The sequence below is a fragment of the Lampetra planeri genome, chromosome 15 (assembly GCF_965212315.1).
Source record: "Lampetra planeri chromosome 15, kcLamPlan1.2.h2, whole genome shotgun sequence".
Classification (NCBI taxonomy): Eukaryota; Metazoa; Chordata; class Hyperoartia; order Petromyzontiformes; family Petromyzontidae; genus Lampetra; species Lampetra planeri.
The window spans coordinates 1,591,507-1,605,692 of NC_136121.1; the positions used below are offsets into that span (position 1 = coordinate 1,591,507).

The 14,186-nt window shown below is 46.9% G+C and overlaps 1 protein-coding gene across 1 annotated transcript in view; it reads right to left on the minus strand.

The window, feature by feature from the left end:
- Positions 1–14,186, minus strand: part of LOC144722600 (neuromedin-U receptor 2-like) — a 45,409-nt gene that overhangs the window by 15,833 nt on the left and 15,390 nt on the right. The window contains exon 2 of the mRNA XM_078600823.1: positions 9,581–9,704. Coding sequence (XP_078456949.1) covers positions 9,581–9,704 — 124 coding nt within the window. The remainder of the gene's footprint in view (positions 1–9,580; positions 9,705–14,186) is intronic.

The following is a 14,186-nucleotide window of genomic DNA, read 5'->3' on the forward strand; positions in this document are numbered from 1 at the left end:
GGATGCTGCTGTCAACGACGTAAGTGTGGGGATTGAGGTGACGCGAATCAGGTAGCGGTGTTAATAATAAAGTGGCGACGTTTTGTGAATCCATGTAACAGGCGAACACGTCAGTCAGGGCATTACTGCACACTCTATCGGGGTTCTCTGGAGCACCCACACGTGACCTGGCCAGGGGTTAATTAAGTATTACGTTCCTCTTGGATCGATCACAAAAAAAAACAAGTGCGACTTTGTTGGAAGCCAGCAACTGTTGTCCTATTTCATCTAATATTTAAAGTGCGCCTTCACTCAAGGCGCTTGACATAGCTTACACACCGTTACCAGAGTAGAGTGATTTATATGGCACGGGCGTGCTACAAGTGTCGTGCCATTGAATGAGTTACTGTAGCGTGTGGAGCTGGGAGATTAGTAGACAATGGACTTAAGGGTAGCAGCCAGTTGGACCCGTGGGCCAAGCCTGGAGCCTTCTGGGGGATTCAGAAGGGTGCATGGCCGAGGGCGGAGCTTGGCCACTCTGGAGATAATAAAGGGCGAGCTCCAACTCACAGTCAGGGCTGCTGCCATCGGTAATGGAACTCGTCATGCTGCTATCGTCGTGGTCTTCGCCTGTTCAAGTTGTGGGTCTTGAAGAATGTTGGCTGTCCCGACCCGGTATGGAGTTATCCCCTATGGCAGTGAGAGCCGGAATAAACAAGAGGAATAACGCCTCCTACTAGTGTCTCTGAATTAGTACACTACACAAGGATTGATGAATGAATAACAGCAATAGTGGGGAATCATAAAAGGGAACGGGATAGATGGAGAGAAGAAGATCGCTTGTGTTTTTTGCTTTTATTTTAGATTTTTTTTTTCTATTTACGTGACTTTGCCGAATGAACCAAGAATATGAATTCCTGCAGTCACGAAAGTTTTAAGTCTAAATTTGGGATCGCATAACCAATTACGATACCAGCCGGTAGGTATTGAGATACTCAACATGGTCTGCACCGTCACTGGCGTCGCATATCAGACTGTGACGTTTGTATCGCCGCGTCTCTCCGTGGTCTTGTCCATGACTTGTAGCGTGCCTGGTGGCTCTGCAATCCACACACTGGCCAGTATTGAACAACTCGCCGCACATTTGTGCATCTGTATTATTGTTGAACTTCTTTCGTAAATGGCCAACCGTGCTAATTGGAGGTGTGGGGGAAGGGTAACAAACTAAACACCAAAAGCATTTTAAAGAGAAAGTAGTTTTCAAAATTGATTTCAAAGTGCGAAACTCCATTGGCTTCCTACTATCAGAAGAAAGAGCGCTCCAGACGGCTGCAGAAGCACATCTTAATGCACGCGATGCAGTGACTGTCTTTGTTTGATAGCTAGCCAAACGCCGCTGCGAGGATGACCGGAGTTCGCGTCATGATGGTTTATGACGAGTCTTTAAGTTAGTTCCATAATGCGCTGTGAGATGGGGCGAATGCAAACCAAATGTCACCAACCCCAGAAAAAAAAATGGGTCCATACGCTTCCACTTTTCCCATCTGAATATATGAATAACTGATGTGACGTGCTCGCGATTTTTATTCAAGCCTGCTGTGGATGTTTAAGTGTCAGACTCGATTTGCCATTTTTTGGCCGTTTTATTCCTAACGGCACTGAGGTTGCCATAGAGCAGACCTCCGTTTCCATGACTTTCAATGGCACCGTGATTGCTGGTGTAACTTCATTCCACTTAAAGTTTAAACTTCGCCGTCACAGTACAGCTACCTAAAGGATAGTCCTAAATGGGAACCATTAGATATTTTTTTCCCGACCGTAATTACAACGTGAGATCCCATTAAGTTTTCCATCAGTCTTTTACAAGGATGATCAGTGCCCCGCGCCTGGTTTTTTTTAACGCGCACACACAACGCCGCCTGTCTGCACGGCATACATCAGCCAAGTTAAATATACTCTAATGGCACTCCGTTAGCGATTTACCGATGCTGAGGTGTGAAATAGTGGAGGCGTCTCAGGGCAGCGCTAAAGTGGTTTTGGCGTTACGCCCGCGACAGCGATTCTCTCATTTAATTTGAGCAGATGTCCATTAGTGGCAGGTGCATGCTGTTTCTCACGGCAAAAGCATCATGTCATCAACAACGCCCCGTTTTAGGTGGCATTATACGCATGGATACCAGGGCCTCGACGAGATTGTGGCACCGTGAACATTTCGGAATAATTTCTATGTAATTTTCATTCGTATCCAAAGGCCAATTATCATTCCAAAATGACCAAATTATGTTTCTTGAATGCCCGGCGGCGCTAATATGCGTTTGTGTGATTCGGTGCACGAAGTGTGCGTTTTTTAATTGGAATTGGTCGCAATGTTGATGGTGTTGGTGATGGTGAGTGCCGAACTGCACGTTCACAAGCGATTCCCCTTGCACAAGTCACTGCTGCCGCCGTCGCTCTCCACTGTACCCACTGTTGCGCGAATGCATTAAATCACAAATCAGCACAAGTCTGTTTTATACACAGTGTTGACGGCATTGGACACCGTGAAAATATGTAAATGAGACTCAGAAATGGCATTAATGTACGCTCCAAAACGGTTGTTTTGTTGATGCAGTGAAAAAGTATTACGTCCAAATAGAGTTCGCACGACTTGTTTTAAGAAGTCCGGACAAACCCTTACGCGTGTGCGTCTCTCATCAGAATGATTCGACGCAGCGGCGAAATTTCTCGCCATTATTTGGTCCTCACTGCCGCAACGAACCCGAGGCACCGCACTGTGGGTGGCTCCAGGTGGGCGCTTCGGCAGAGCCAGCGACGTTTTCTCCTCAATGTTGGCGCCCCTTCACTTCGACATCTTCAAGCCTCCAACCCGCGTGTGTCTGAGGTCCCGACAGCCAATGCGGATATCACCACGGCCCGACGACTCCGACTGTATGCAGGGCGAGGAATGGAGATGCGTGGAATGGAGATGCGTGGATGTGTGCCTGACAAGGACCTCGTCAGTGATCCGTATGTCCAGATTGCCACAGTGCTTCGACCTCCCAAGGCGCCAGGGGGGTTTGAGTAGAATCGCCAGGGTGTGTGCCGCTTCTGAACATTGATGGGGCGTACGGCGTGACAGCCCGCAGTGTGCTGGAGGAGGAAGCTGTCGCGTGGCTCTCTGGCTATGCGGGGCTGGTGTCCACTCACATATAGCACTGACATGTGTATTTAACTATTGATGTATGTCCCTTGCGTGGCTGGTGCTCTAACTATATTGCAGTCGCGTGTAAAAGCATTCGCTAAATAAAGAAATAAACAACTGGCTTGAACAAACCGATTCAAGAAGACACGGCGAGCGGGACACCGGCTCGGCTTCTGGTTGCCTGGTTTCAAAACGAACGCTTCTACCCAAGGCTCACCCGAAAGTTCCGGCTGTGAATGCATTGATACAATTTCCTTGCAGCGATGAACGCGACTCGCGAGGCAATTTTGAGACCCCGACGTGCAGCGGGGGGTGGGTGGGGGGGAGAGCTGCCACCCCCCGCCGTGCACAAATTAACGGGCGAGAGGAGGGGACGCCGTGGCACGGAGTGGAGACGAAAGAAGGGAGGCCGGGAACGACATTCTATCGCCAGAGTTTAGTCGGACAGGCGAGACACGCTGCCTGCATACGCCGCCACAGGCACCGCCAAACGCCACTCCGCAGACAATACCGCAATGAGCTCTCCCTCTCAGTCGCCAAGAATAGCGCCACGATTTATGTGCCTACCGGCCCAAAAGCCAAATTACCGCCTGGCTTAAAGCTTAGCGAGTCTGCTGTCCACTGCCCTTTTCGCCGCGTGAAAGTAAAAACTCGCGTCAAACCACTTCTCAGCCAAGTCACCCGTTTGAGAGCAGAATATAAAAAATAAATAGACTCCACGTTGCGCCCCAAATGGAAGCATGTGCTGCAGTGTTGCGTCGATAAGATGCAGTGCGGATAATGATGCAGTCACCGTTTTATAAATAGTCTACATTACAACGGTGGTTGTCCTATAGAGATTGGCCTTGGCCATAAGAATGTGGAATGTCTGCCAGTCACACGCTGTGACCAATAGAGATGAGAACCGCCCACCCGTTGTCTGGGTATCAACTTGACTTTGACCGCGAGGTCCTTGTTAGACATCACAAGCATCGCGCTGTTGATGGCACACTGTTCTGAATTGCAGTGCCGGATGAGGGCCTCCACACACCGGTGCGGGGGACCACGGGGGTTATGTGACAATATTTCACCAAGCCGGTCGGTGTGCGTTTGTGAAGATGGGTGCAAAGACATTGAACAAGCAATATATATTGGACAGCTATCGATGTCTATGCATTGCCCTCTGCTCTCCCCACGTAGCACCACAAGCCGTATGACAAGCTGTCTGTGCTTGGGGTTTTCCCATCCAAGCACTGGCCAGGCTCATGACATCGTCGCGTTCTCGGCTATTTTATTTGCCCAGCGCTGATGTCGCACCGTGCGTTCAACATGATGCAACGGCCACCTACGGCAGACCACAACCTAAGTGTGGATGCCACTTGAAACTGTTCGGTTTGGCAAAGAATCGTACTGCCAATTTGCAAGGCATTCCATAAACCACATCGCAAGATCGCGTGAGTGCGTGGGTAAACATCGGCCTGACCTTGTCGCCAGGCTGAGAGTGGACGTGCCGGTTGGTAACCCAGGCCACCGCGACGCATCGCACATTGGGTAAGGAGCCATCGCTATCGCTGCTATACCTGCTGGCTCTGATACAGCAGCAGCAAACAGCCTTGCTCCAGGGAAAGCAAAGTTAAATACTTATCCAGAATAAACACCATGCTAACAGATACAGCCTCAAGACTGACACTGGCAGTCTGAACTAAACTAAAAATGTTTTTATTTGACCAGGTAAGGGCCACATAGCTATACAGATTTTTTTCAGAAGCTATCTGGCGACAAATGATAGCTCAACGAAGTGGCTTATCACGTGGAAATTCCTAGCAGCCAAATTCTCTAAACGCACGTTGCTTTTAAATGTGGAGAGAGAAAACCGGAGGACCCAGAGAAAAATCCGCGCGGCCACGGGGAGAACATGCAAACTCCAAATATACAGGCGTCGCGGTCGGGATCAACCCACAACCTCCTGTATACCAGGCGAGGTAGTTAACATCTCTACACCGTGGCAGACACACTGGCTGACAGCACGCTGTCCTCAAGTGATATTCCTACCCAACCCCAATGTTTGCTCTTTGATGGGACCCATCACACACTCATATCTATAACAGATGGTATTTCTGTGTCAGCCTATACTGATGTATATTACTAGCGAAGCTTTGAAACTGCTTGTAGGCATCATTTTGGAACGCCGGTAATTGTCTTTTAAAACAACTCAAGGTAGTATATTTATTAAGAAAATTAATAGTTATTGCGTAATTTGTTTACAATGTTTTTGTTGTTTCTTGTGTTGACTCATCCATGCATTGTGATTCGTGTCAACAGTTTCGCTTCTCCTGCTGGCACTGTCTACTGCTGCTGGCTACACTGTGTAACACATTTGTTTTGGTTCCTGGGTAGTAAGTGTCATAAAGCCCAATTTGATGTGCAGTGGTGGCATGAGCACCTTTCGGGGGTCCACCAGTGGCTCCGACTTGACGTTGTTCCTCCCCACAGAGAAATCGGTCCGCTGTGGCCAGTCCCGCCTGTGGTAGTGCACCTTGGTGTCTAAATATTTTGTATTCATTTTTGTATTACTCTAGTATAAATACAGTGATGAAAAAAGTATTTGATCCCCTGCTGATTTTGTACGTTTTCCCACTGACAAAGAAATGATCAGTCTATAATTTTAATGGTAGGTTTATTTTGAACAGTGAGAGACAGAATAACAACAACAAAATCCAGAATAACGCATGTCAAAAATGTTATGAATTGATTTGCATTTTAATGAGGGAAATAAGTATTTGACCCCTCTGCAAAACATGACTTAGTACTTAGTGGCAAAACCCTTGTTGGCAATCACAGAGGTCAGACGTTTCTTGTAGTTGGCCACCAGGTTTGCATACATCTCAGGAGGGATTTTGTCCCACTCCTCTTTGCAGATCTTCTCCAAGTCATTAAGGTTTCGAGGCTGACGTTTTGGCAACTCGAACCTTCAGCTACCTCCACAGATTGTCTATGGGATTAAGGTCTGGAGACTGGCTAGGCCACTCCAGGACCTTAATGTGCTTCTTCTTGAGCCACTCATTTGTTGCCTTGACCGTGTGGTTTGGGTCATTGTCATGCTGGAATACCCATCCACGACCCATTTTCAATGCCCTGGCTGAGGGAAGGAGGTTCTCACCCAAGATTTGACGGTACATGGCCCTGTCCATCGTCCCTTTGATGCGGTGAAGTTGTCCTGTCCCCTTAGCAGAAAAACACCCCTAAAGCATAATGTTTCCACCTCCATGTTTGACGGTGGGGATGGTGTTCTTGGGGTCATAGGCAGCCTTCCTCCTGTTCCAAACACGGCGAGTTGAGTTGATGCCAAAGAGCTCCATTTTGGTCTCATCTGACCACAACACTTTCACCCAGTTGTCCTCTGAATCATTCAGATGTTCATTGGCAAACTTCAGACGGGCATGCATATGTGCTTTCTTGAACAGGGGGACATTGTGGGCGCTGCAGGATTTCAGTCCTTCCCGGCGTAGTGTGTTACCAACTATTTTCTTGGTGACTATGGTCCCAGCTGCCTTGAGATTATTGACAAGATCCTCCTGTGTAGTTATGGGCTGATTCCTCACCGTTCTCATGATCATTGCAACTCCACGAGGTGAGATCTTGCATGGAGCCCCAGGCCGAGGGAGATTGACAGTTCTTTTGTGTTTCTTCCATTGGCGAATAATCGCACCAACTCTTGTCACCTCACCAAGCTGCTTGGCGATGGTCTTGTAGCCCATTCCAGCCAGGTGTAGGTCTACAATCTTGTCCCTGACATTCTTGGAGAGCTCTTTGGTCTTGACCATGGTGGAGAGTTTGGAATCTGATTGATTTCTTCTGTGAACAGGTGTCTTTTATACAGGTAACAAGCTGAGATTAGGAGCACTCCCTTTAAGAGTGTGCTCCTAATCTCAGCTCGTTACCTGTATAAAAGACACCTGGGAGCCAGAAATCTTTCTGATTGAGAGGGGGTCAAATACTTATTTCCCTCATTAAAATGCAAATCAATTTATAACATTTTTGACACGCGTTTTACTGGATTTTGTTGTTGTTATTCTGTCTCTCACTGTTCAAATAAACCTACCATTAAAATTATAGACTGATCATTTCTTTGTCAGTGGGCAAACGTACAAAATCAGCAGGGGATTAAATACTTTTTTCCCTCACTGTATATAATTGAATAAAGAACCAAGGAAATACAAGAAGCTGTCGTGTCGGTCCGAGCACTACATATGTACCCAAATATGAATACATCACTTAATATTAAGATTCAGTTCTCACTGCACAAATTATCAATTCAACATTGTTGTAAAACTAAACTAAAACTATTTTACACGCTTTTTAATTTTGATTCATATTTTGTTTTTCTGACTTGATGTGAACGAAAAGACACAAATTCTCCCGTTTTCTCATTGAAAATAGGTCAATTTCAAAATTTCACTGTCCTAGTCACAAAGCAAAGTTTGTGGGGAATAATAGTAATTTTCTTACAAAATAACACTTCCTACCCAGGAACAAAAATTGTGTCACATAGTGATTTCAGTTGCTATCCTTTGCCCAGTGTATTTCTCTTAGTTCCTGGATATTTTTCAAGAAGATCTGGATTCAAACGCGGATCGCGGATGAAGCACTGCCAGCCATTCCAAATCGAAATGTACTCATCTCTTAACATAACGCCAATAGCAGCGTTCTAACAATAATTTGGGGAAAGAAACCAAAAATAAAAACTCACTTTTACTATAAACTGTTGCGTACCTGAACAAACTCAACATTCTCGGTACCAAGTTTAGTCACAATTCACCGAGACTCACACAAACGCATGATTGTGCAGCCCTGCGATGACACTCTCACGTCACTGCTGACAGAAGGGGCCTCTGCGAGAGGGAGCTCGAGACAGCCCCTCTGGAGGGCATTTTGACCGCCTCCTTACACAGTGGCCAGACGTCTTGGAAGAGGTGGGGGTACCCACACGATACCCCACCGCACGTGACACGCCAATCGACTGGGTGCCCTTTTACACTGCTGCGTGGACAGAGGCGGCGGTGGGATTTAAGAAACTTGCACCGTTGTTTTTAACGACCACACCGGGTGATTTAAAAGCTCACCTTTTGATTGAATGTCCAGTGCGCTGACCATTACACCGCGGCACCATTCTCTTTTGTTGTCGACAATGGGAGTAGATAAGTGTTGTTAAACGTTACATAAAAAATGCATATTTTTGGTTTTCATTAGATTCAGATGCATGGAGAGCCACAGACACGTGCTTGGGAAGGGTAGCCAGAACCGGCACCAACAATTGGCCCCAGCTCCATGCCCCTCGATTGGGATGTTTGGCCAAGCCCTTGACTGCGCGTTTATACATCTGGGAGGAAACCAGAGCACAGATGGAATTCAGATGGAAATTAATCAGCTTGCTGTACTTCCATAATACCCAATGGAAAGCCCGGAGATGGCGACATCGCAGCCCAGTGGATTTTTGAGAGTTTCACAAATTTGCGTGCTCCACCAAACCCTCACTGGCTGCACAGTGTTCGATTACAGGCCATGTGCATGGCTACCAGCTCTCAGCCAATGCGGTCACGAATGCATTGAAAAACTGTAACACGTCAGAGTTCCACCCAAATTCATGCAAAGCACCCGCCACCTGGGCCTGAGGCGCGTCGGAGTACGTACGCGTGTATGTTCACATTCTTTCGCACCGTACGTAGACAAGCGTGGTCATCGGAAGTGCGGGGAAGGACACGTGCATCCGTGTGTGTGTAAGAGCTACTTGTGTGTGTGGTGAGTGTGGGTGAGACGGGGCACGTGTATACGTGTGTGTGTGAGATAGGGGCCGTCCATAAATGACGTCACACGATTTTGGACGATTTTTTTATCCTCCCCCCAGTCACACGGCGTCACAAAAAGTCAGACCCCCCCTCAAATATGACGTCAGAAAGCTCTGTCCCCCCCCCCCCCAGAAAAAAAAAGCTTAAAATCGCTTTAAACTATTGTCATTGTAGTGTGTATTTAATGTGGCGCTGCACTCTGATGTTGCAGGATAAAACATTTATTAAAAAGTATATTTAATTAAGTAGAACGTGTTGTCTATATGTATTTAAAGTTGCGCATTTTGATGTGACGTTATATTTCTCAACCCCCCCCCCGTCGTCACACATCGTCACAAATGTCTGACCCCCCCCCCCCTAGGTGCGTGACGTCATTTATGGACGGCCCCATACGTGTACGTGTGTGAGATGCGTGTGTGTTTGGTGAGTGTGGGTTAGACGGAGCACCATGTGTGGTACGTGTGTGTATGATAGATATACGCGTGTGTATGTGTGCGCGTTAGACGTACACACGCACGTTGAACTTATTTCGCACGGTACGCAGCCAACCGCGCTAACCGGAGTGTCGAGAGGCGTGCCGTCGATGGGGACTCACAGAGCATCTTGGTGACGGTGCGCCGTGGTGGGCGCTGCACGCTCAGGCGATTGTCCCCGGCGCTGCCGGGTTGGTCCGTCTGCTGCGGTCGCCTCTCACCGTAGCACAGCTTCTCCTCGCGGAGCTGCGTCACGCACAGCGACAAGGACCCCCCCGCCCGGCACATCTTCTTAGGGGCCGTCCATAAATGACATCACACAATTTTGGACGATTTTTGACCCTCCCTCCTTCGTCACACGGCGTCACAAGAAGTTAGACCCCCCCTCAAATATGACGTCACAAAGCTCTGCCCCCCCCCCCACCAAAAATATAAAACATGCTTCAAATAGCTTTAAACTATTGTCATTGTAGTGCGTATTTAATGTGGCGCTGCACTCTGATGTTGTAGGAGAAAACATTTATTTAAAAGTCTATTTAATTAAGTACAACGTGTTGTCTATATTTATTTAAAGTTGCGCATTTTGATGTGACGTCACATTTCTCACCCCCCCCCCCCATCGTCACACATCACAAATGTCTGACCCCCCCAGGTGTGTGACGTCATTTATGGACGGCCCCTTAGCCCCTGAATCGATTGAGCGACAAAAAAAAGGTGACGTTACGACAAAACCGCGCTTGCTGAGCAAAGTTGAAACTCAAGGGACGCCGCCGCAGAAGGAATGACCCCCCTCCGCGAGCTGGAGCCGTCATCGAGGGCGGCGGCTCGGGACCGAACCGTCGAAGAGACAGCAAGAGGGGATCGGGAGTGGGGGGACGCGGCGGCCTCGGGGGACGTCTCCGTCGCCGCGGGCCGCCTACTGCGGCCATAGATCGGCCACGTGGGCACTGGCAAAGGCAACCGCAGCAGATGCTGAAAAGCGCACGAAGAAGGTCGGAGAGAGGGGGGAGAGAGAGAGAGGAGAGAGACGCGCTCTTTGGAAACGGAGATCGGAGGAGGCGACAACCGTCGAGCGACGGTAGAATTGGCGATTTGGAGTTGACGACCACCGCGAAAGACGGATGGTAGCGGTCACCGGGCCGTTCGGAAGCCTTCTTGCAGCAGTGGATAGGCAATGGCTGTTGATGATAATGATGATGATGCGACGAAGCACATTATATTTAAACTAACGAGGTGACATTTATGCTGATGACTGAACCTCAAAATACACAGGCGTGCACCATCAATTGGCTCAGTACTGGGTGAGTAACCAGTAGCTGCGTGGATTCAATATAATTGTAGTGCAGCAGTTCAGTTTCGTGAAACGTGTGGGTGTGTCATTAGGGTTTGTCAGTACTACATATATAGCTTTTATTTGACCAGGTAAGGCCTACTGAGCTATATTCAGCTCTTTTTCAGAAGCGATCTGGCCACCACAAATGATAGCTCCACGAACTGGCTTATTGCGTGACATTTTCTAGCAGCCGAATACTCTGAACGCGTGTTGATTCAAAATGTTGAGGGAAAGTTCGGCATAGGCCATGACGTGATGGCAGGATCACTGCCAAGCGTAATCGTTTCGGGGCCGTCCATAAATGACGTCACGCACTTAGGGGGGAGGGAGGGGTCAGACATTTGTGATGATGTTTGACTAGGGATGGGGAGGTTTGAGAAATGTGACATCACATCAAAATGCGCAACTTTAAATAAATATAGACAACACGTACTACTTAATTAAATAGACTTTTTAATAAATGTTTTCTCTTAAAACATCAGAGTGCAGCGCCACATAAAATACGCGCTACAATGACAATAGTTTAAAGCGATTTGAAGCATGTTTAATATATTTTTTGGAGGGGGGGGGGGGCAGAGCTTTGTGACGTCATATTTGAGGGGGGGTCTGACTTTTTGTGATGCCGTGTGACGAGGGGAGGGGGGGGGGGTCAAAAATGGTCCAAAATCGCGTGACGTCATTTATGGACGGCCCCTTATTGTAGAAACGGAGATGAAGCGGACACTTTTGCCCATCCCTGTATATCAGAATTAGGATATTTATTTATTTATTGTGGAGGAATCCGGTGGGCGATGAAGCTATTTTCATAGATGTTTCAGTAGGTGCGGATAAGAACGTCACAACAACAAACAGTACTAAACCGCGATAGGAGTGCAAAGTACAAGTAATGCAAACAAATCTCCCAAAAACATACAAATACAACTAAACAATCCCCATCCGATCAGGCAAAGCCCACTGAGGTATTAGTTTATTTTTGATAAGCGACCTGGGCACAAATGAATGTGTGTTGCTACTCACAATCGGCACAGGCCCTGCATCGTGATGTACAAATTTACCATCGCAATCATCCCAGTGCTGATATGTTGACTCACCGCCCCGAGGCGCTTACTTCATAAAGGAAAAGCAAAAGGCTAGGGCAGGTTCCAGTACGATTTTAATAGGCGGTATGTGAATCTGCAATGCAGGAATCATCATGTAGCTATACAAATCCACGCACATTGTCGTCATCCATCGTCATCGTCGTTATAATTGAACACTTTATTTTCCAGGGATACTTTTCAAACCAGTCGCCTGAGCTACATTGGCAGCAGTGTCGATACACACGAGGAGGCATAGCCCCTTTAAAGGGAAACGCGTGTCGTCTGCATGCAGGTAATTTGGAATTTGCTTGATGATGTGGAAAACAATTGCCTTGTTCTGAAAATTACGTCATGCGTTTTTTGCTACTCAATTTACAGAGGATGAAGGACTCTGGTAATTTCATCAGAAACGAATCGAGTTTATGGGCAATTGTTATAATTGCACCCCATGTATAGTGCGTGAATACTAAACTATTCATCCACCAAAGACAAAGATCTCCCTTACAGCCTTAACCGACTTTTGGGGTAAGTGCCGTTAGCGAGCACTTATGAAGGCATGCACGGCACACGAGGGGGTGGCTGGCCAGCAACGAGTCCGGCCGCCTTTATCTCCCTAATGGCAATGTTTACACACCACACCAGATACTCAGTTAAGGTTGAGTTGACTTAGGTGAGGCCCAAGACCGGTTCAGATAATAGTCACTGGTGTTGGCCATGAGCGGTAATCGAACTCGGGTCGCCGGGTTCGTAACACGCTCACCATTACACCACCACTCCCCACATGAACACACACACACTCGCTCTCCAATGGTGGTTGATTCATTGTCAAAATTTTGGGTCTTTCCAATTACAATGAGGGAGTCGCTTGCATAATCATGATCATCATTGTTATCATCATCATCATAATCAACGTAATCAGTTACAATATTCGAATGAATCAATTACCATCAGTCATCATAATGTAATATTGTAGGTATATCAACCGTACACATATGTGCACTTTCTGCTTCACAGTGGACGTTAAAGATCCCGTGACGTCATTCGCGAGAGTGACCATTGTGTGCCGGTGTCATGGTCCAAATTTGAAAAGATTAGAAAATGACACGGCCAATTACTTAATAGAAATATCCATGGCGACCATCGCCCCTTGATTCAAACACTTGACAGGACTCTCCTGAAAAAGAGTAAAACAAGTGGAATGATGAATGTAAAAATAAATTGTTAAATACAAAATCGTCATCAGCATCACCATCATCATTATAACCTTTGTGATAAAAAGATTATGGGACGGGTGGTAGGCAGGGCCGGATTAAGATTTTGCAGCCCCCTGGGCTACAGGTACTGTGAGGCCCCCAGCAATATTTTCAAAAGGAAAACAAAGTTAAATAAAATTTTTTTACAAGGCTAACAACAAATACAATTTGGCAGGACTCTCCTGAAAAAGAGTAAAACAAGTGTAATGATGAATGTAAAAATAAATTGTTAAATACAAAATCGTCATCAGCATCACCATCATCATTATAACCTTTGTGATAAAAAGATTATGGGACGGGTGGTAGGCAGGGCCGGATTAAGATTTTGTAGCCCCCTGGGCTACAGGTACTGTGAGGCCCCCAGCAATATTTTCAAAAGGAAAACAAAGTTAAATAAAAATATTTTACAAGGCTAACAACAAATACAATTTGGCAGGACTCTCCTGAAAAAGAGTAAAACAAGTGGAATGATGAATGTAAAAATAAATTGTTAAATACAAAATCGTCATCAGCATCACCATCATCATTATAACCTTTGTGATAAAAAGATTATGGGACGGGTGGTAGGCAGGGCCGGATTAAGATTTTGTAGCCCCCTGGGCTACAGGTACTGTGAGGCCCCCAGCAATATTTTCAAAAGGAAAACAAAGTTAAATAATTGTTTTTTACAAGGCTAACAACAGATAAAATTCAGCATTCAGAAATGAAATAACTTTTCACTGAATCTCTGGAGGCCCTCCAGCTGGCGGAGGCCCCTGGGCTGTAGCCCCTAAAGCCTATGCCTGAATCTGGCCCTGGTGGTAGGGAATTGTCATTACTAAAGCCGATCGTTTTTTGCTACCAGTATGTTGAACTTCTTTCGCACTGTACGTAGCCAACCGTGCTGATTGGAGAACCTGTAATTAAGAGATCCGTGATGGAAAATTCGGAAGGAGGGATGGGGCATCCACGTCCCAAACACAACCAACTACTATGAGACATCACATTGCGCCCTGGACGTACAATCCCAACCCCTGCCTCCCGTAGCTCTCGCGGCACGCTCCGTGCATTCAGCAACAGAAAG